The sequence below is a fragment of the Ascidiella aspersa genome, chromosome 8 (genome assembly GCF_963924565.1).
Source record: "Ascidiella aspersa chromosome 8, kaAscAspe10.2, whole genome shotgun sequence".
NCBI lineage: Eukaryota > Metazoa > Chordata > Ascidiacea > Phlebobranchia > Ascidiidae > Ascidiella > Ascidiella aspersa.
Genome location: NC_139454.1, coordinates 25,879,950 through 25,903,741, shown reverse-complemented (window position 1 = coordinate 25,903,741; position 23,792 = coordinate 25,879,950). Strand labels below are relative to the sequence as shown.

Genomic DNA, 23,792 nt, shown 5'->3' with positions numbered 1-23,792 from the left:
CGGAAATAATATTTTTGTCCAAATATGGCTTGAACAAAAGCGCTTCGATCTACATTGTGACGTAACTGGCGTTCGATTCTAAAATAATGGATTGTTGACAATAAGGCGAATTTCAAAACAAAGCGCTCACATTAAACGGATATACGTAACATCACATTCAGCTCTGACGCATAAAAATTGGTGTAACAAGGCATTCGTTGCAAGAAATCTACGTAACGGAATTTTACCGAAAACTTTCCGCTTATCGTTTGCACATTGGCTGCAAGGAGTGACGTAAACATTACATATGGTTACAAAGAATTTAGGCCATAGATTTTTACTGAAAATTTTCCGTTACGACACATCGATTAAAACAAAAATTCTCTGTGTAAACACAATATGACAAAATGGCTTCTACAAATATTCCCACGCTAGATTTTGGAACAGCTTGCATATTAAAAGCTGGTTATTTGTTTGTGAAATGTGTGTGGACACGTGGACGCGAAAATTGTTCGATCACATAACGCATTTGCGCAATTGTTTTAGTCAGATTCCTGATTCCTCGAGAAAGTTTTCTCTTTGGTGCCTGAATTAGCAACCGAGGACTTTGATGTCAGCGTTCGCTGAGTTGCTCGAAATTGTTGTGTGCTTGACACACCATTGCATTGCTGTGGATTGAGCTTTTCAGGCGATCTGTGCGGCAGCAGGGGAAACTCCCTGTTTGGTGCGTTGTAATTTTTGACGTCACCGGAAAGCCATTCATTGTGCGCTGCGCTGTGCTGTGACCTTTCGCTGTCCAACGTGCTTTTGTATTCTGAAAAATGCGAAATATTTTTCGGCAGATGTGTGTTCGTATTGAAACATTTTGATTGCAACACTTCAAACTTAGGTTATTAACATTTTGGTTATAGACACACATATTTTTTATACTTATATATATATATAGGCGCGACAGGTTACACTTAAAGTTTGAGACAATTAATTACTGGAATATGTATTTACTCACGTTACACATCTTTTGCGATTCAATACAAAATTAAATTCTATTGATTTTTTACATTGAGCAACATTTCCTTAAAAATTTGCATTTTTTTTTAGTTTGCACAATTGGTTCAATGTAAGTTTTAAAATAACGACGCATCACAAGAAAATACGCTTTGAAGTTGCTGCTTATTCACTATTGCTTTCAACAAAAGGCAGGAAATGGGGTGTTCCTAAAGTTGTGATTTGAAAGCTAATGTTTCGCGTGTGGATAAATCATTATGCTTGATACGAGATGTTTAAACTCGTGTGTAAACGCGGCTGCGTGATGAGAGAAAAACAGACAAAAACCCAAAACGTACCAAATGTTTAAAAGAATTCGGAAATTTAACACAAAATTATTTCGTGCACAACAAAATTAAATCATGATTCACAAGTTTAACGCGTTGATTTCAAACTATTGAGCTCCAAGCACAAAAATTAAGCTCCTTTAACATTTATCAAAATATCGTGCGATCGACGTTTAAGCTTAGACTTCATAGATATAGACTATACATAATTTGCGAAATGCGATACATAATGGTTTAATAAAAAGTCGCATTAAAGCAATTTACAGACCTTTCAGTCGATATTTTTACTTATTATATATATAATTTTGTTTTTATTTTAAAAGTATAACAGATTTTTCACCTGATAAACTAGGCAGAATCAGTTATTGTGAAATCCATAATTCCGTTTCGTTTTCCATGATTCCAAACAGTGGTGATGTCTTTATCGGCAACGCTTGTTTGTATTTCGTGTTTCGAATTCCAAGCAAATGCTTTGCTGACGCTATGGAGCGTCTCTTCACGTATCTTTCGATGAGATTAATTTCTTCTAAAGCTGGCTTCTTGCAAGTTCCAAACATGACAGTTTTTAGGCGGCCGTTTGTAGGTGGTCCATACAGATTAAGGCACATATTTTTTCTTTGAGCTTCGTTTCTTCAGTCTTCTTGGGAAAGTAGTTTGCACGTGGTTCGTTCCTCACACGCGGGCATCAATTTGTGGGGGATGTGGGTCCGATTAATGAGTTTGCAGGTGGTTCGTTCCTCACTCGGGTCGCGCCAATTGTGGAGGGTGTGAGTCGGATTAAATGAGTCTTCATTTATATAATTGCCAAGATGAATCGACCACACTCCTACAAGATTTGAGATGGCCTGTCTTCGTGAGGCCATTCAGGTCCAATTCTTTCCTTTAGTTCAGATACATGAACAGTCAATTTTGCTGTCTTCAGTCAAAGCTGTAAAAGCCTCTCCCTGCACTAGGCAGTACTGGGTGATACTATTTTTTATTCGATTGTGTCACTATACTTATTGGCGAAAATATTTCTAAAATGCACAGGAAATATTGACGTAGATATTCTTACAATTTTCAATAATAAATCACGTGACAACAAGGCGTGGTCTAAACCTTTTTCTCTCGACTCTTATAGACGGAAATAATATTTTTGTCCAAATATGGCTTGAACAAAAGCGCTTCGATCTACATTGTGACGTAACTGGCGTTCGATTCTAAAATAATGGATTGTTGACAATAAGGCGAATTTCAAAACAAAGCGCTCACATTAAACGGATATACGTAACATCACATTCAGCTCTGACGCATAAAAATTGGTGTAACAAGGCATTCGTTGCAAGAAATCTACGTAACGGAATTTTACCGAAAACTTTCCGCTTATCGTTTGCACATTGGCTGCAAGGAGTGACGTAAACATTACATATGGTTACAAAGAATTTAGGCCATAGATTTTTACTGAAAATTTTCCGTTACGACACATCGATTAAAACAAAAATTCTCTGTGTAAACACAATATGACAAAATGGCTTCTACACCTTGTTTATTGCCATGGGTTAAATAAGTGTACCATATTAACAGATTTTTTGTGGAAGATTAAGAGATATTTAAGCTATTTAAATAAGAAACGTTAAAATAGAACTTCTCTTATAAAAAATGTTTCTTATATTTAAAGTGGGTATTTCCCATGATATTTACGAAACATAATTTCAAAGGAACAATACAAATAAACTGGCGCATCACAAAATTGAACTTCTAGCAGTTTCAAATTTTCAAGTTTTACTTTCAAGCAGGTTGTTTCTGATTTTACCAGTTAACATAAGCTGAGAGTTATGTATAAAAGCACAATAAACTACCCAATAAATATAAAACTTAGCAAGATAGAATACTAATGTTATATGGCAATTTCGACTTCCCCTAACCCACGAACAAAAACCTGCTTTCATAGAATACTCACCATGAATATTTTTAACAGAAGACATTAGTTTAAAACAATTGTTTAAGGTTGGTATATGTGTAAAAGTTTATCTGTTAATTTAGTACCCAACTGAAGTTTGACAGTTTTATTGTGTTATAGGGAATATAAAATGTTTTATTAAAGACGCTTAGTCTTAAAAGTAGGATGTTGACTCTAAAAGCTGTTCAGAAATCACCATCGATTTCTGTTTCTGCAACTTTGCGATTTGCGTTTGTTTCAACCGAAGCATCTGCAACAGGTTTGTGCATTTCATGTGGCGGTTTGGTCGTTTAACTAACGTTGCTTTTCTATAGACGTTTCTTAGCAACCCATGTCTTTATTAAATCTTTTGTTTTTTACGGGTAATACTAATTTACGGAATGATGAATGGTCGGAATGCTCACTAATTTAAGTGTTACCCCGTTAAAACAATTATTAAACCAACGCACAATATTTGAGTTAGGGTGGGGGTTAGCGTTTGGGTGAAGGTGGGTCAAGTGTTATTATATTTAATAATAATTCTGTGAGCGTTCCGACCATTCATCATTCCGTAAATTAGTGTTATCCGTTTTTTACCCATCCATAAAAAGCATATATTATGTACAACCCAGATTTGAAATCTTTTTGCGCTGGTCTAGAATCCTACAACATCAAAACAATTATTGAAGCAAAGCAGTGTTTGGGTGAAGTTGGGTCAATTGCTTAACTAATTTTCACTGTGGTAGGATTCTAGACCAGCTCTGAAAATTGGGGTGCACATTTAACTATTTGGGGTGAAAGTTGAGCCTGTTGAAAAAACACTTGCTGGTGCACTTGCCATGTACTTTTACAGTGAAGTGTGGATTGCTCTGTAAGTGGTTTGCTGAATACTCCCTCTATTGTAGTAAAGCCACTATGGAAAGCAGGGCTACAGAGTCTGTTATAAATATCCGGAGTCCAACTCCAGCCAAATGTGAGATTTCAGGAGTTCCGAATCCGGCTCCGACTCTACAGCATGTATAATTTTCACCAATTTCAGTAACTAAAATAAGGGCAGATATGCAGAAATCTCCACAGCCCAGGTTGAAAGTATGTGAAGTGCTCCTGCAAGTATTTTTCAACAAACCCAACCTGCACCGAAAAACGAAATGTGCACCCTGATTTTCCTATTACACACCAATTTTTTTGCCATGTACCCACAAGATTTCAGCAAGACCTGTCATACTTTCCAGACAGCTAGGTTGGTAAAATAGAGTAACTGTAGAGTAGGGTGAAGACAGGCTTCCAAAAGGAGTCTGCAAATTTGGCTTGGATTCAAGTTTGTTTTACAGCAGGAGTCAAAATCGAGTTGTTTTAAACCGAACATCCCTGCATTAAATATATAAAACAAATTAATTTGTATTCCCCCTTTAGATGCTCCGGTTAAAAAAGCGAATCTTCCAAAGGTTTTTCTTCGACCCAAGCACTTTGAGAAGATTGGCAGACCGCAAGTTAATTTTTATGATGAAATTTACAAACACCACACATTCATCATGAGCCGAGAGGGGGAATGGCCGGATATTTGGCCGGCCCCGGCACCGTTTAACCCATATTTGGTGCCACTGCCAGTCAGGTATGAGCATATCTAAAAACATTTCATATTTTTGTTCATTTAAACCATATATTTGTATTACTTTGTTAAATTGATAAATTAATTGGATTTGATAGCACAATAATTGGTGAAATTGTTTTCATAATCCTAATATAGAAATAAACATGATGTTGCTTCCAGGTATAGTATATACTGAAAAATAGTTCTTCTGGTATTTATGTCTGACAATGGTGTGCCTTCGTTTGGCTATTTCCGCATAAGGGAAACTATGTCAGGTCTATATAGACCTTTGTAATCAATGTTGTTGCAACCAGGCTTTGTATATACTGAAAAATAAGTTGTTCTGGTATACCCTAATATAGTTTATAAACACAGATAAACAGTATTTCAATTATTTACACGGCATTTCACTTTGTATAGGATGGGTATGACAAGGAAATATTGTGTGAAACCCGACAAGTTTTCAACTCTTGAACTGATGAAGCTGCAGAACTTTCTCCATCTAACTCCTCCTGCCATTAAAAGACACTGCAAAGCATTAAAAGGTTTAAAAATTAATGTAGTTTAATCATGCCAAAATGGTTGCATTACAAGAGTGGTAAATGATCGTTTTGTCTCCCAACTGACTAATGTTTTGCACTTACTTTATAAATGGTTACAAACAGTAGAGCCTAGCATTCCACCCAGGCTGTGAAAAAACAGTCTCCATGGCCGTGTTTGCCAATTCTGTCCAAGGTCCAGCTCAGACCAGCCTGTATTCAACCCATTTCTGAAGCTAAAATAGGTTGAAAATATACAGCAATCTCCAAGGGATATGTGGTTGGCACTTTACCTCATGGAGTTTGACTGCAGTGAAATAAACCAAATTGTTGTTTACACAACCAAAAATTTTTTTTTGTTTTTTTGTGAGACAATTTTTATTGTTTCTTAGTTTAGCAAAATTTAATGTTTCTTCATACAATGTTATTAAATATGCTGTGTTTTTATTGCTCAAAATTTCTTTACAAACATTCAAACAACCATTAAACTTTGGTAACCTTTAAGATTTAATGATTAAACAGATATATGCAAATAGTTACATTAATTTATCCTACCAATTTTTGTTTTTAACTAGTTCAAGGTAAAAAACAAGATGCTACTCTCTAAAGCTCAGTCCTAATCATTGTATTAATTAAACTCACTTCATAAATAGACAGTGTTATATTTAATTGTTTTTTGCTGAACTGACAAATAAAATTCCAAGGTGGAGAATTTAGGAGTGACTTGACTTACAATTGTTGTATTGGTGCTGTTGTATATAAATCTGTATCAACGGCCTTCGGACAATTGCAAACTTTGATTTCATTAACTGACTTTACCTTCATGTGAAAATTTTTTCAGAGATGTGCACAGAATTTCCCGAAGAGCTTAAAAGCGACGAAGCTTGCGAGAAAGAATTTCCCGTCGAGGTTCACTATCGCGACATAATAACTGCTGATAACTCACCGAGAAACGCAAAAGCACGAGTTGTCACAAAAAGAGTAAGTTTTAAAAGTGATAAATATTTTGGTTTAACTTTTGAAAACCTACCTTACCTACCTAGACTCTATATTAAAAAATTGTTCTTAGATACTTTTTAAAATTCTAGTAAATAAGGCGAAGAAATGTAATTTTGAGTCACTAGTTGCATATGTGTTAGTTTATTTGGTGTATGTACCTGAAAAGCTGGTGCCAGATTGTGCCTAAATTGTTTCGTAAAAAACTTTGATGTTCAGTGCTCGATAATATTACAGTTAAAAATGACATAAAAAAAACACTTTATATTGGGGACGCTTATCATGCAATAAAAAAACGAAAAACTTTGGAGCATATGGCTAATGGTTTAGTCACGACATCAAAGCCCATACATAGAGGGTAGCATTTTGACTGTTTCGAATAAAACTTTATTCATTTTCACCATTAGAAAGAGATGGTCAAAACGTTCAAAATACTCTATTTTTGTATGGGCACTGTTCTTCACTCTACGTCTGACTACAACCTTCAGTCACTCATTATCTTAATATTTATTCGAAACGTTTAAAATGCTACCCACTTCTGCATTGGCTTTCGTTGCAGATTCGCCTTTGTCACCTCGGCTTAGACAAGCACGCTCGAACCAAGATGAAGCTGCTACTGAGGCAGAAACGCTTCCGAGCTGCAACCGATGAAGCGATCATCAGGGCCGACCGGTGCCCGCTGCGCAGCCAGAACCGACAGTTCGCAGACTACCTCCTCACAGCCCTCTACTATGAATCCTGGGTGGGTTAGATAAACTAGAACTGGGCACCTGACAACTAGATTTAATTAAACTTTTTATTATTAGGATTAGATTAGAGTATTTTTTCCGAACTAGAAAATTAAAGATAGAATTAAAAGTTGAGCCTTTTAGTCAGCAATTTCATTCATCTTACGTCCTACTACAACCTCCAGCAATTATGTTAAGATTTATTCGAAATTGTTCGCAAAATGCTACCTACTTCCGTATGGGCTTTGATATTCATCTTACGCCTAACTACAACCTCCAACCATTATCTTAAGGTTTATTCGAAAGGTTTAAAATGTTAATTATTTTGATATTCACTCTATGCTGACCGCAAGAGTTATTTCGTTGAATTCTTTCATGGAGTCAGCGTCTGCTAACAAGCTAATAACACCCAAACTCTCGGTTTTCGTTATACTTGCAACTTGTTATTATCCGCAGGTTTAACAGAGATGCTTTGGCGTCACAATTATTATTTTCACAACTTTTTGTAAGCCAACGAAAACTTAATTATCTGTCACCAAGCTCATTAAAATACTCGCAACTGGCTTTCCACCAGATCTAATTTTGAAAGTAAACAACAACAACCGACCGTTTATGACGTCACACCGTGATCAACATCGCCTTATTTCATCAACACTCCCCCGAATGCACAACGAAAGTCCCATAGGTTTAAATTCAACAAAAACAACGAATCGATTATTAAGTTAATAAGTTCGAGTTTAATTAATATAAGCAATGTCTTTGTATTTTTGCGATTTATAAAGCTGCCTCCCACTTTCTTGCGACTTTTGCCCCCAATGAAGTATTCAACTTCTAGCCATTATCTTAATATTTATTTGAAACTTACACAAAATGCTGCTTACTTCTGTATGAGCTTCGATATGCCTACTACTTCTTACTACAACCTTCAACAATTATCTTAAGATTTATTCAAAACATTCAAAATGTTAATTATTTATCGGCTATAATATTCACTCTATGCTGACCGCAAGAGTTATTTCGTTGAATTCTTTCATGGAGTCGGCGTCTGCTAACAAGTAGCCTCCTACTTTCTTGCGTCCAGAAAGTAGGAGGGAACATAGGTTTAAATTTGACTAAAACAACTAATCTATATCGAGTTAATAAGTTCAAGTTTAATTGATATGAGCAATGTCTTGGTATGGCTTCGGCAATTTATAAAGCCGCCTCCCACTTTCTTGCGTCCAGAAAACCGAGAGTTGGGAGACCCAGGAAAACATGTCGGAGAACCATTTCTACTCTTGGGAGCTTGGAGCTTCCAGCAAGAACCTCCGGGCGATCCTGGAAGCTCGTGATGGGATTGATGAGGACACGATACTGAGTGACATCCCGGAGGTTGGGAAGTACAAGAGGAGCGTGGAGAGAGTGAAGAAGGACCTTATCTACTGCTTGAGTCGCGATAAGTTTAAGAGGTACCTGCGCCCGCAAACCAAGCTCGCCCTGGGAACCGTGCTCCAGGCAAAGATGACCAAACGACGCGGGAGGCTGATCAGAGATTACAAGGACTCCGTTCTGAGTTTGCTTAAGCTGGACCAAGCCACAGGATAGGACATTGGAGTAGAGATGTGTATCTGTGATCTATAGCAGTGGTCTCCAAAGTTTTTATTTATCCACCCCAATTTTAATAAACAGAAATCTGCGTTTATACATGCGACCAAGTTTGTTTTCAGATTGGTAATACTTGAACTAAATAACACGGGAAATTGATTGATGCTTAAAATTAAACACAAGTATAGAGAACTGTGGCTACGCATGTGCACCAAAATGACAAGTTTAAATTAATAGTTGAATTTAAATTTAAGAATAAAATGCAACATGTTTTGACATTTTTAATATACCCGTTTAAACCACGAGGGCAATGAAATCACTAAAATTGCAAGTATTGGTGAGTACTAGCGCCCCGTAAATGGGGTAGCGACCCATAGGTTGGAGACCACTGATCTATAGTACCGCTGACATTTGACTAACACTGATATTTTCGGTAAATTTTGGCCGACATTTTGATATGGAAATATAATGTTCGAGCCGCGGATAGAACATTGAAGAAGTCGTGGCGACCGTTGATAAGTTTAAAAAAATGTTTTCAGAGAGTTTTAACTCTAAGATGCCAGAGTCCAGAAAAACGTACAAACTTTCTGATTTAGTAAAAAACTTGACTAGAATAGGAACACGCAATTAATTAACAAAGCTTCACCCTGTTAAATATTTTTGCTTAGCATTTTCAACGTTTTGAGTAAATCTTTGTTAATTTTCAACATTATGGGTGTATAACCTCCAAACATCATGCTCCTAAAGAATAATAATATAAAATGATTTTAAATCATGGCTATCATAAAGGACGCTTTTTTAAATTGAGCTAAATTTCGCTAAGCCAATCAAACAGCTGTTCTGCAGGTCAATATGTGTATTTGCATATACACTTGAAAAATTACCGGTAAAGCCTGAAAAAGAAACATAGTAGGCCTAGAATAACAAAGTAAATATTGTGGAACATCTCATATGTACAATAGAACGATTACTGGCGTACGCAGTGAAATAGTAATCTTTCAAAAACTTTAAATATTCCTTAATTAGTATTTTAAATAAAATTAACTTAATAGCCATTAAGAGTGGCATGTAGGCGTTATTAGGGTGTACACTGTATAGTTTTATTATTAACTTTGCATTACGACGGTTTGAACTTTGTGATGAAATGCTAAATGTGTTTTGCACACGCCAATAATACACAATGACATAACAATTAGCAAAAGAGACATAAAAATAGAAAACAATCGGTCGCAAGGTCGTTCTAGAATCCGAGTAGAAAGCATCCATTGTTTAGATGCCGGGACAAGTCTCCATTGACTGGTACCTTCATAAAAACACAAGATTTCGGTTCATTAATATCAGGAGTTGGATCAGATGAAAAACAGTCTAACCCAGTAGTGCAAGTAAAAACAGCGTTTCGGTGAATTACTTCTTTTTAAGTAAGAAGTATTTTACAATCCATGAGGTGCACCCGATTATAAGGCGCACTGCCAATAAATTGCTGTGATTAGTCTTTTGGTTATACATAAGGCGCACCGGGCTATTAGGCGCACGATCAATTTATGAGAAAAATAAGATTTCGATTGCGCCTTATGGTCCGTAAAATACGGTAGGTTTATTTTTTCACCAGGCCATCCCGCCATTTTATTGCATGTATTTAAACTTAGATTGCAGTTGGATATTTGTGCACTGCGCTTCGTGCGATAACCTCAGGCCCCCTGGCTTTATTATTTTTAGACGCCCCGTTAGGCTTAACTTTGTGATGCCATCTCTGAAATATACCGTTTTACCCAAACAAAATGCTACTATCGTTTTATATTTTTTGGTGCTTTATTGATGAATGTTTTTTTTATAAATAAATTTTAAACTGGGATCTAATTTGAGTCCAAACATTTTTGGCGAAAGCATGATGTTTAATCATATTGTTATCACTGACCATTGAAAAATTGAAGGAAAACACCAAAACGCAGGTTAAAACTCCATTTAAATTGTTCTAGGTACATTCTCAAACAAAAAATACGCTTACTCGTTTGCAGTTAACAAAATGATCCTTTTTAAAGTACGCCTAAAATACATTAGCTATTAAATTAAGAAAATCCATTTTAATAAAGATTCATGAATGATTGTTACTTGTCGAACTCGTCTTTCCATTCCCGGTTGTCCTCTTTCCACTTTTCCATCCTTTCCTTCCACTCTTTCAAAGCAGAAGCTTTATCGGAGCAAGAAGAAACTGGTGGAGTTTCCTGACCCTGAAAAAAAATTACAAACAGGTGCAAACAAGCTGGTGGCAAAACAGCGGAGCCACAACGGCGACATATGGACTATGGTATTATACGTTATTCTGCTTTAGAATTTGTACCTTTAAAAGTCTTATTGTGTGTTCCCTTTAAAGCACTGTTTCTCGGCCTTTTATAGTTAGCGGCCCCCTCAAAAAATATAAATAGATTGCTACACCCCACAAGATTTTCCATAGGTAAATCACTAACATAATAAACCATAAACGGCAGGGGAACAACACATATCAACTTTACACCACGAATTTCAGAAAAATTGCTTTATTAATTTGGTATCGGATATCAGACGCGTAGTGATATATCACACGAGTCCCGATTGAAGCAATACGTTTAAATTATTTTTGTTGGTCAGTATTTAAATGTAAACTTTTGCATAGTCAAATAAATCATGCTAAACTACGCTCCCATACTTTATGGGTTTATTCCACTCTATTCTTTATAAAAAATTGTAGGATTTGAGCAACAATTAGATTGTTAAAGATATCAAAATATGTCTCGCCACCCTTGGGGATTACAAATGACACCCAAGGGTGCAGCCCGGTAGAGAAACACTGCTTTAAAGGAATACTTACAGTCGGGGCACCACACATATCGTTCCCACCGAGATCAACAACCAGGTTTGTCCACAGATCGACAGCCCTTGCGCTACTTCTGTAGCTAGTTGTCAGTTGTTCCGATATCACAAATATATTCATTGAATCGGCGTCGTACTTTGGCCAAGTTTCGTCAAAACTGTAGATTCCCTCGTTCGGATCTCTGAAACGTTATCCATAAACATAGAATAAAAACGCAAACACCAACTGTCCTTAATGACCAAGTGTCATTGACCAAGTGTCGTTGTGATAGGTTGCGGTGTTTGGATCCCTTAACACAAAATTTGACCTAATTCCACAACACTGAACAAAAATTAAAACAAAACGCAAAAGAAGTTTCAAAACTAATCATAATTTCAACGCTTTTTGCCGTAGATGAATTATTTTTCCCATTTTAGCTTTAATAATCCCTAAACCAAATCATCATTAAAAAATGGTCATATTATCTTTACTAGATTTTTCCCATTGTTAAGGTAATGTTTTTTTTGGATTTTAATAGTTTTGAATCAAATGCAGATTTTCTTTAAAACTTTATCAACATTATACAGAGACAGAGCGTCGCAAAATATTCACAAAATTAGGTGTTTTAAGTAAATTTGTAAGCTTAGGATAGCAAATAATAATTAATTTAACTGATTTCTTGCTTCTATACTTAGCGATGTTATAGCTGAGCCTAGGCTTATTTATTTCTTATATACCGCTATTTTGGATAGATATTTCGACAACAAAAAATAAATAAATTGGCGTTCGTGTAGGTATTATAAAAATACAAAGACAAATCGTATTGAATCCTTGACACGATTTGGAACAACCGTGTTCCATTAGGTCAAAGTACAAAATACAATTTGTGTTTATACAATGCCACCTGATTATTTTATCGCTGGGTGCGTCGTAAGACCAACGAACTTTTACAAAAGCGTAAAAAAAAAAAAAAAAAAAAAACGTTTGAGAACAACTAAACTATAAGTAATAGCGGAAAAAATAATAAAATAATTTGTCCTTTATGTTTACTTACCCGGTGAGGGCGAAGTTTGAGATAAACTTGATCAGGTTTTTACTCGTGTTTTGCTCTTGTACCGCGTATTCAAAGACGATAGGCAATCCAAATAGAAAGATTGGCATGTCGTCTTGAGTGGAACCTGAACCTTCCAAGTAGTTGTAACGGAATGGGTTATCTGAGACTGGACCGATGAGACGGAACACGTATCTGTGCGACAACATGCAAATGTCGGTTGTGAATTATGTAGATTTTTTAGGATTTGACTTCGGTCACTGTTCAGAAAGTTGTAAAGGCTTTGGTTTATTTTTAGGAAACTGCTATTTTACTTAAATTCTGTAAAAAATATGAATGGAAGTGTGGTAATGACTAAAGTCAATGACTTGAGTTAAGTGCACTTAAGTCACTGTAAATGCCTTGACATGAATTAATTATTTTGAATAAAATGACTTGCTTAGGACAACTGATGACTGAGACTGGGACTTGACTTGTTGTTTATTTAAAAAGACCTCATTTGGACTGAAATTATTTGACAAATGACTTGACATGGACTCGACTGATTTCAAAATGACTTGTTTACATCACTGGCGACAATTAGCGATACTAAGGCCTGGTCTCGGTTTCAATCCGCTATTATCGGACATCTTGAGTTTACAACTCACGTTGAAGTGAGGTTTGCTTCGATCAGTGCTTGCGAGAATTGTGAACCTGGAACATTGTAGAACCAGTCGTCGAACAAATGGGTGAACTCACTGGCACGACGGGTCGAATTATCCAGGTCGGAAAAAATCCTGAGTAAGAAGGGTTAACTCTTGAAATTGGCAATCATGGAGTATAATACAATTGGGGTTTCAGTTAGACGTAGAATGAATACCAAACCCATACAGAAGTAGGTTGCATTTTGAACGTTTCGAAAAATATATATCTTTATAATCAGTGCCTTCTCACTATGATGAAAATGAATAAAGATATATTCCAAACTGAAGATAATCTTTTAAACAAACACGTTCTCGACATATTTTTTACCAAACGCCGTCACATTTTGTCTCACTTGTAATAATGCTCCAGAGTTCTCACCGACACGTCGGTCATCCCCCCCATTGGGTCAACCCGCCACAACAACTCCTCTATGACGTCAGTAAGGTTATGTTCCTCGCCGACGTGACAAGCGCTCGTGACTCCGTCATGCTCCGTGAACCCGATCATGACGTCATAACTGATTGGCAACAAAATGACAGTCGTTAGTTTGAAAGTTTATGAAAGCATAAAATTGTTGAATGTTTTAGTCAGACGTGAACTAGGAATTTTAAAATCCATGCAGAAGTTCAAAAAAAAAATGCAGAAGTTCGAACTATGGGAAAACGTTGAATGATATCTAATTACAATTAGGAGGAAAATTGAAAAGCAAAACCAATTACGACAAAAAATATTATGTAAGCAGATAAAATAGACTGGTCAACCATTTTTGTAAAACTGCCGCCATATTCTGAACAAGCTTTCATCAACAAATTTTATTATTTTGCCTCCGAACGGTTTTGAGCGTTGTGTACAACTATAAGACACGGTTTTAAAGGTCAAATTAAGTCTCTAACGTGGAGAATATCACAGTTCAAGGCTCTATTTTTAAGAAATGTTTTAAAATGTGATATTGAGCCTTGGAGCAACGTAATAATTGTCTGACAATATAACGTAAATACACTGTACTTTTCAAGGCGCGGAAAACTGTTAAACAAGCAAAAACCTCCTACGGATAGTTCCACTTTCCATAAAAACATTTATATAAATTTTAGTTATATAAATTAAGTGTTACTTGTTATTAAGTCTACTTGATAACATATCTTGGGAAAAAGTGTTTTAAACAAGTCATTTCAAATGGCGAGTCAAGTCATTAGTAAAAAAATTAAGTTCAAGGCAACACATTGTTAAAAGAACTTAAGTCCAAATCAAGTCTTTTTAAATGAATAACAAGTCAAGTCCAACTCAAGTCATAATTAGAGCAAGTCAATTACAAATCAAGTCATTTGTCCGAAAGATAAAGTCATTGACATAAACATTACAACACTGTCAGTAAACAGATGGAAACTGTTGACAATAGTTTCAAATTTTTACAAATATACGCGTTCTATTGCTGAAATGAAAGACCTGGCAAATTGAAAAAAAAGATGGAATATTAAGTGACGAAAAGTTAAATGTTCTGGCATACTTGTACAAGTTATCTGTTAATCCCATGATGTCGTCTGAATCTCCGGGAAGGAATTCGCTTCCAAACGAGAGAGAAAGCATCGGACTGTAGTGCTCAGGATAAATGTCGTTTGCGAGTTGTACGAAATGTTCGGCGGGAAGTTCTCGAAGACAATCGACTGCGTTTGACGAACCACTGCAGTTTGATAAGGCTGCAATTGGAAAGATTAGCTGGTTATTCAGGGTATAATGGCTGGAGGAAACCTTCACAAAATACTTTAAGAGAACTAAATCAAACACATTGTGCAAAAGCGCGAAGTTAGATTGAATGTAATTTGCCAAAACGCAAAAATGTCCGATGTAGCTTTTTCGACGCGAGCCTTATATTTTCAATCAAGCGATATCAGCCTGTCGCCTTGAACTACAAAATACCCAGATTAACGTAGAGATTAGCAAAAAGTAATGTAATTGGGTACACTATGCACGGATCTGTAATGTAGCTTGATAATAAATTGCAAAGCCAAAAGGTCAAGTAGATTGACAGCAAATTGATTAAGACGTTTCGATACGAGCTTGTATCATCTTCAGTTAATGTGACTGAGAAGCAATTCAAGCATCACTTATAAGAGATGGGACGCAATTGTTGTCAGTCTGAGTTTCGAAAGTAGGAGCATTATTTAGCACCTTCAAGTGTTGAACGGTACAGCGGTGTTGATAATATTGTAAGTATTTTTATGTAATTGTTCGTGAATAATCCACAGCTCATGTGTAATGTTTCGATTTTGTGTTTTATTTAATTCCAGTCAACCAACAAGCACAAAATACGACTAGAGGTGCCTCAATCTAATATTCTAATTAGGCGGACAGCACTGTTAACTTATTGGGCAGATTGGTAACCTAGAACTTTTTGAAAGATCTCTGATTCCATTTGCTTGAGTTGGGAACTGTTTGTTGCAGTTGGAGGTTGAAAAGTGAGAGGACTGCTTAGAATAATCACTCGCTGGAACAAGCTGCCGTTGTTCAATGGACTCAGCATCTGATAAAAAAACAAGCTGTTGTTTTTCATATAAATGTAAAGTATTGGACATCCCTGGCCGCTAGTGGGATTACGTTAACTCCACACAAATTGCTATTTTTATAAGAAGTACTCTTTCGCCTTTCGATACATAAATGTCAGAACTCGTACAAAACATTGACATAAACACTTCAACCAACGAGTGACATCGAAAAATGTAGATCACGTTTAAATCCAACGGGTCACGAAAAATAGAATAATGAAACAGAGTCACAGATTGGAAAGTTTAGAGGCTGACGTACAAGGATTTAGTACAACCTTATCTCTGTCAGCTACTAAAATCACACGAGCACAATATTATTTCTAATCCGGTTTGATCTTCTATTCAACGGTACAATTTGAGGTAACTCTCTAGCGCTTATAACGGATTGATTTAAATAAATTGTTTGCCCTAAGAGGTGCTAAAGTGCATTTTGTTGTCACGACATTTTCTCGGCAACATTCTTGGAGGGTTGAAGCTTTTTATGTACAAGAGGTCTACAGAAGTATGTATTACAATTGGGACATACTTATAAGCACTTTAACTGTGGGTTAGCGTTTAATTCAGGTCAATGACCTAATTTGGAAGTGACATTTAGGCGAGTAATGTTGACATTTACACAAATAGCACTCCATCTGAACGAAAATGTACCTTTTGGTATGTTACTTTACACAATCTCTTACAATAAACATATTTTTCTATGCCAAAATAAATGGTAAAGGTATGCCTTCTGACATCACCGGTCCACGTGGCGCCTTTAATTAACGCAACCCTTTGCTGAGTGGCGTTAAAAAGTTAATAATTCCTACAAGACTTAAGAAATTTAAATATGAATGCAAATTGTTGTATTAACCAACGACGTTGAAAAGAATTACCCTTTCTTGTATAAGGAGGCATTTGTTACCATGTTTAACCAACTTGGGGGAAAAAACTATTGTAATTGAATATTATGGATATTTTTACAGTATCTTGTCCTATTAACAAACTTTTCATGCATATATACATGGTTTTTGTTGTTTTTGTTGTAGAATCGTTAAACACCAGAGCATGTGAAATACACATCAACATATTGTGCTGATATACTATGCCTGGTAGTATATTATGTAATTATAAATATTATAAATAAAAAGCAAATCTTGTGCTAACCAACGATGTTTAAAAGAGCGCACTCAAGCGTTGCAACCCATGTGCTAGCCAAGCATGTTTAGTCGGATGAGAGTTTTACCGAGTATTTTGCCTGTTAAAGGGAGCATTTTTACCATTTAATTTATTTGGTGGAAGGAACCGTTCTTGTTTAAATTGGTGAAGAATTTAAACATGAGAATAATTTTTACAGTGTCTTTGTTTTATCATAAACTTGCATATATACATGATTTCTTAAGTATAGTTTCGGTAAAAACACCACAGGATGTGAAATACACTTCAACATATTGTGCATATATATACTACGCCTGGAAGCAACAGCATGTTTACCATATTGTACCGACCTGTGCAACAACAGAAACCCCTCCAGCCTCAAACCCAATCAATGTTATCGAGTCCGGGTCTCCACCATAAGTCCTAATGTTGTCCTTCACCCACTGTACTGCCATCTGTTGGTCGTACAAGCCCAGGTTTCCTGCCAATCGATTTAAATTTAAAACAGCGCTTCTCGCCACATTGCACTGGGATATCGGATGAAAATGTTATTATTTTTTTATATGTGTAATACAGTAATGAAGAAGTTGGTGCGCTCACTTACAGGTAGGGTGTAGTGGTTCATTGCAGCTTAAGCTCTCTATTTTATATCGGCCAAGGCTTAGGCACACGGTTTTAATATACAAACCCTTTGATTGTTATTTCACAAATAAAACTAAAGGTTTCAAACTTACTGTGCTTGTTCCGTGCGGATGGAAATTCTTCGAAATAAAAAAGGTGTGGATGGAAATGTTAAAGGTTAAAAAGCATTGCACTGAGATATTGATGCATACAAATCAATTGATTTATGTCAGCGTTTCTCAGCCTGTTTTTCACGATGAATCAAATACTAAGCGTGATTAAAACAGCGAAGTTTTGGCGAGCCGATTCTTTTTGCTGAACTTTGCAAGCGAGCAAAACATATAAGACAAATGGCTTCAATAACTTCGAATTTATTTAATGAGCAGTGTGTTTGTATTTTTCCTGGAGTTTTCTCAAATTTTTAAGAAATTTTGCCCAAAACCAATCTTAGTATTAAATCTAACTAAATAAAACTACTGCAGTCGGCTTTTTGGTGGCGACCCATTGGTGCCCTAATTTATTTAATTATGTTGAATAATCTCTTCGTGAATTCTTGCTTTCCAAAAGCATTGCTATATCACAGATACACCGTTTTTTTATTTAACTATAATAAATAACTAAAAAGAGGAAAACATAAAGAAGTTTATTATCCAAAGTATATAGTAACTTGAAATTTTTTTTCTTAATCGAGATAATTAAATTTTAAACATTTTTTACGTGAAATCATCAATGTTAAAAAAATATCAAAAGTGAATTGTTTTTGAAGGCCTGTTTACAAATTACATTGAGTTTCAAACAAAAAATCGTGGAAGACTTTTAAGTTAAGTCGCAAAACATAGTTCAGCTAACAGCTAATGTACCAGAAGGGTTCGTTAAAATCCTACTTGTAGCAAGTGAATTAACCTGAGCTCAACAAGAAGTTTAATATTTCCTCAAAACACTTCGGACTAAAAGGTTTGACACGAACTCGGTATAACATTTAAACGGAACCCGCTAAAAATACGAAACGTTTAAACACGCCAAATCGAATGTTACTAATTCCTATAAACTTGTCGTTCGTAGGTTGCAATTTGGCCAAGACTTGGAATTTTTAGCCAGGGGTCGATTCCCGGTTAAGAAAAGCAAACTCTAAATGCTCGCCGCTCTAAACAACACAAAATGTTCAAGTTACGTCGCACCTGTAAAAACAATGTTCTATTTTAACTGGCCGTTTTCTTTTCTACCAGACCATCCTGCTCCCACCAAGTGTATTTATAATTTTAAACCAAGATTTCAGTTGGTGAACTGTGCTCAATATCGAACGGTATCTCGGATTTTGCAAGGTCACGGTTTTAACCGCCCTGTTATGCTGAATTTTGTGACGTCATCTCTGAAAATTGTCACGTGTTTCGGTAATAAAATTATTCTGCTTTATTTTAATTTATTATCAAAATGCAGAATTTACTTATGTACAAACAGCAAATATACTTTGTGAAACACAAAATACGCACTCTGTACAAACAGTAACTCATGCGAAAAATATTATTCTAAAAATACGTCACATAATCCTTTCAACCTAATATTTGGCTACAACGAATTAACTGCTGTTGTAGATAATGTGTGGTACCTGGTACAAATCCATCCCCAGAAGCCATAAATCCTAGCAAACCGAGTCTGTAGTTGACACTGACCACCACCATCGTTGCCCACTTAGCCAGGGTTCGTCCGTAGAACTCATCCTCTGCATTAAAAGTTGCAATTGAAGCCGCAGAAAAGACACGTGAAACTATAAAGTTCCTAGCATCATGTTGAGAACTCAAACGGTTACTTATTATTGTTATCTTAGAAAGCTGCGTTGGTCTGCATTGATCAGCATGTTTGGAAAACGGCCACTTATTGCTGGTATGTATGTTATAAAGCTGCTCGAATTAGAGCAAAAAATTCTTGAACTTTTATAAAGTTTAAAACTTTAAATACACCCAAAATAAGGCGCCATGTTTTTAATTTAAGTCTTTTCTTCATTCTATTGTTTAATAATACACTGAAATTTGTATTTGATCTTCATGGATAGGCATTTTAGACAGTCTTGTAAAGGCAGCGTGTATAACAAGTCAAATTGAATAAAATATATAAGAAATTACGCAAGAGCATCTTTTTGGTAATCTTTATAAAGTTTCTATTAATAGATCAACTATTTCCTTCGGCTGCAGATTCGTAAAACGCTCAGTTGAATGGCAACGCACGGATGTAAAACATATGGTAACATGATATCGGATCGGCACCGATACCTCCCTAGTATCGGACGAGTGCCAAACATACCACTTGACATTCGGGTATCGGCTCCGGTTCGATATTATCGGACATTGCTAAGTTATGATTTCGGTTTTTATGGCAGCAGGTTGGTAACCGTGCAGGGAAATTACTACAACAACTTCGACAAAAATGAAATAAGCTTTTTTTTTTTAAAAAAACATGAAAACATCTTCAAAGACTTAGTTGCAACCCTATTCCACTTGGCAGTGCGTTATGTCTCCGATCCAACAATATCAAACATGACTAGCAAGAATCAGGAACTACCAGTTCCACTACTAGAGTCCAAAAAGCTGACCATCTTGTTCCTCAGTTACTTGCAACATATAATGCTGCTATTTAAACCAAAAAGCTCTTTCGTGCTTACGACTTACTTGACCCTCCAATAAAGTTTCCCCCGTGGAAATATACAAGCACAGGCCGGATGTCTTCTACGCCAGCTATGAAAGTAACAGGCGGAAGAAAAATGTCCAAGAGAAGGCAATCCTCGTTCGTTGTGCTATAGTTCGCGTCGAAAGCTGAACATAACGAAAACGAAATGTGAAAAAGTAAAATGAGTTTTGTTGCAGGGCTGCAGAGTCGGGACCCGACGGAGTCGGTTTGTTTTGCTGGAGTCAGACTCGGGACTCGACAAAATCGCACATTTGACTTAAGTCGGCTTCGGAACTCGGGTTAATTTTTTTGGCCGTTGTCGGCCTTGGCTACATTTAAAAACAGAAAAGGCGCTTGTCGTCTTTTTACCTAAAATTAGGAAATACAGCATCTAATAAATAAAACAGACCTAAAAGGTTTAAAAACCGACAAAATGAAACTGACATTGATTAAACTGCAATTTTAGCTTAACATTTACAATCGCTGTGCAACAAAAAAACTTTAAAAGTCTAATTTAATAAAATGATATCAAAAGTGCACCACCCGGTTCGATTTGTTTTCAACGCTTGTAGCGCTCGTATTGTAATTCGGGGCTTTAAAGCGTCTGTGTTAGAACAGGATACAGGCGAACAGCGAATGCGCAGACTAACCATGCATAACGAAACGTTGCCAAGCGACGCAGACTACAGATTTTTTATCTTACAGTTTTGTATATTATAAATGTTTTTCTAACACATGAAATATACGAGCGCTACAAGCGTCCAAAACAAATCTAACCGGGTGGTGCAGTTATAGAAAAAAATCTGGTAACCTAAAAAAAATATTCACTCACCCGTCAAGAATTGTGGGCATTTGTTTCCGGCATCCTTGCCATCCAGTTCCCCCTCCCACCCAGGGTGGGGCTGGGGCTTCTCGAATCTTAGGTCCCCGATTGGGGGTTGTGCGTATGGGATCCCTCTAAGTACTGTGATGTCATCGTAGGCCCAGCCGAGAATATTTTCCCATGGTGTGTCGAAGGCTGGGTCGTCGAGGATCAAGTACATTTCCTCGTATTGCTGCTTGATGTACATTTCTTCGGGCGTTGAGATGTCTGTCAACGGAATGTAAAGCTCATTGAAAGGCGTTATACCAGTGTTTAACCCCACGCAGGGCGCACGCAATCCTTCAAATTCGCAGGGAAAGGGTTTAAGCCAGGGGTGTCCAACTCAAACTTGCCGACGTGCCAATTTTTATCTTATAACTTCTTCCCGTGTCAAAGTTTAGCAACTATTTTTTTATAATATTATAAGCGCTTTTATCCAAAAAAAATAAAAAAAGTAAAATATCAGAAGTAATTGTTTGTTTTCCTAATTGCTAGGATTGTTTTGTATTGTGAATAAACAATGACAATTGGCTGTAGAACAAATTTAGCTTTTATGACAATTGGCTGTATCTTTGAGGGCTTGCGTGCCATTTTTTATTAGGTCGCGCGCCTCATGTAGGACACCCCTGGTATATGTGGTTCGCCGTGGCATCGGCCGTTCTAGTGTCGACCGATGTAACGCTGTTTTGTCACCGAACTGTTTGTCCTTAATGGGGGTTTGGGTGCCCACCTACAACGGCGCTTAAGAAACGCTGCATTCAACGCATAGGTACCTTTTTGTTTTACGTTTGAAGCCCAACTCGCGTTCCCAGCTTTTAACTGCAGTGTTTTACGTCAGGGCTGTTGAGTCGGACTCGGGACTCGAGTGAGACTAATAGTTAGACTACCCGAGTCCCATCAAATCTCTCAACGAAACGTTTTATAGCCTATTGAAATATTGTTTTAACTTAAAGAAACTAAAATAAGAGCGCACAGGCAGTTTAGAAATTAGGTTAAATTTAGTTTGGGCAGCAAATCGCTGTAATACGTTGGACTAGATTGTTTCTTGTGGGTTTAACAAGATACATTTCTGTCTCTTTTTTATTACACGCTGATAACTTTAAATTTTTCAGAAGTTTTATAAAAAAAATATTTTTCCCGGGCGCTGTACAGTCTGTCAACAAAACGTTAAGCCCATTGAGGCATTATACTCCCGAGCATACGTTTTGTGTGACGTTTAAATGTAAAAAACGTGTTACCGGCTTAAAGTTGGCGCCTAAACCTGAAGGGTTGTAAAAAAGTTATTTGAAATAAAAATAAAAAAAGTCCCGGTCAAGTCATTATTAGAACAGGTCAAAGCACTGTTACAAAAATAATATAATATACTGCTTAATAACAGTTCGAAATGATTGTAATGGCCAGTGCTCAAAATCTCTTGTCTAAAGCAAAAGGCAAAGTAATCTACGAATCACTTACTCGCGTGTTCTGTGATTTCAAATGCATCAGTTGTGTTGAAATGCAACCAAGTTGCGCAGTTAAAGAGTAGAATGATCTTTGTTCCGACGGTCCAAAACCCTGACATTCTGTCAATCCAGCATTCACAGTTTCACACAACCCACGCAGGCCTGTTTTTTAGCCAAAAAGAATTTGAACTTTTGGTCGAATAAAATTTATAAACGGCTTCGTATTTTTGCTTAGTCAACAGAATGAAAGAAAGACCACAGCAATTCAAATTATAATAAACATTTCAGATTCGTCTACTTCTTTCTAATAGGCTATAAAAAAATAATTTCCAATACCGAGAAAGTTCCGAATTAGTATCGTTTACCATACATTTGAGTTATTTCGAATGCCAAAAATTTGAAGATGAAAAGGTTTTAACACGTTTCGAAAATAGCAACCTTTTCCAGCATTATTTAAATTCGCAAACTAAATGTACAATCAGACCTATGAGCATAAATCCTGAGAAGAACATTTTTCTCCGATGGCACTCTTCAGCTTTTGTCTGCTCAACTGAATTATTTTCTTGTGTTCAGCCGTTTTAAGCTTGTGCTAAAGCTGTAACGCTTTTTGCTGAACTTTTTTCTGTTGTTCTCGTTTACCGATATAACTTGCGAAACAATCACAAAGAATACCACACCTTTTTTTCCATATTTCCATTTTTATTTCGGTCAAAACGAAAAATAAATTATGTAGGCCTATACATAAGCAAACTGTCTACCGGTACGTTAAAGTGTTTTTTATTAAAGTTTGTTTGAAGTTTTGCACATTAAACACTTTAAGTGCTGTATATTGCGTTTGTGTTATTTTTTTAGTTAAAATGTTGCTCATATAATCGGACGGGTTTACCACTTTTAAGAGTTTAACAATTTACTTTTATGTCAATAACATGACTTGAAATTAACTTGCTCTCATAACGACTTGACTTGTAATTTTTGCAAAAGACTTGATAGGGACTTCAGTTATTTTAAAATGACTTGTTTACAACAATGCTACTATGTAACAAAGCGTTTAAATTTTGAAGAAACCTTGCAAAAAACAACAGGTAAAATAATAAAAATAAAAATTGAAAAAAGAAACGCAAGCCCAATCCAACGTACGTATACAGTTTTATTAATCACCACAGCAACCGGCGCCATATAATTAGTATATTTCCTTTAATCTTGGGTTAATTTGTCAAAAAACTTACCCCCCCAAAAAAATATTGCAATGTGTTTCACTCTATGCTTCTCCAGGGCAAAGCTTCCTCTAGTTTGCTGCTTCGTGA

The 23,792-nt window shown here is 36.3% G+C and overlaps 2 protein-coding genes and 1 long non-coding RNA gene across 3 annotated transcripts; 1 reads left to right on the top strand and 2 right to left on the bottom strand.

Annotated features, from left to right (window-relative positions):
• The first annotated feature begins 3,367 nt into the window (after window positions 1-3,367).
• LOC146137072 (small ribosomal subunit protein mS35-like) lies at window positions 3,368-9,150 on the top strand. Its single transcript, XM_083395572.1, has 6 exons — window positions 3,368-3,508; window positions 4,642-4,840; window positions 5,240-5,364; window positions 6,200-6,339; window positions 6,914-7,096; window positions 8,307-9,150. Exons 1-6 carry the CDS (start codon window positions 3,415-3,417, stop codon window positions 8,664-8,666), a joined length of 1,101 nt encoding a protein of 366 aa, XP_083251698.1. The 5' UTR covers window positions 3,368-3,414; the 3' UTR covers window positions 8,667-9,150.
• A 354-nt stretch (window positions 9,151-9,504) lies between these two features.
• On the bottom strand, window positions 9,505-10,894 carry LOC146137071 (uncharacterized). Its single transcript, XR_014501612.1, has 2 exons — window positions 10,776-10,894; window positions 9,505-9,969 (listed from the first exon to the last, which is right to left on the bottom strand). It is a non-coding gene; the product is annotated as an uncharacterized LOC146137071 (long non-coding RNA).
• A 464-nt stretch (window positions 10,895-11,358) lies between these two features.
• Window positions 11,359-22,695, bottom strand: LOC146137070 (carboxylesterase 1C-like). The gene is made up of 12 exons (XM_083396324.1): window positions 22,502-22,695; window positions 21,017-21,274; window positions 20,187-20,330; window positions 19,130-19,243; window positions 17,253-17,383; window positions 15,608-15,746; window positions 14,733-14,922; window positions 13,581-13,745; window positions 13,192-13,320; window positions 12,548-12,739; window positions 11,512-11,695; window positions 11,359-11,373 (listed from the first exon to the last, which is right to left on the bottom strand). The coding sequence occupies exons 1-12, from the start codon at window positions 22,605-22,607 to the stop codon at window positions 11,359-11,361; spliced, it is 1,767 nt and encodes a 588-aa protein (XP_083252450.1). The 5' UTR covers window positions 22,608-22,695.
• Between the last annotated feature and the right edge of the window lie 1,097 nt (window positions 22,696-23,792).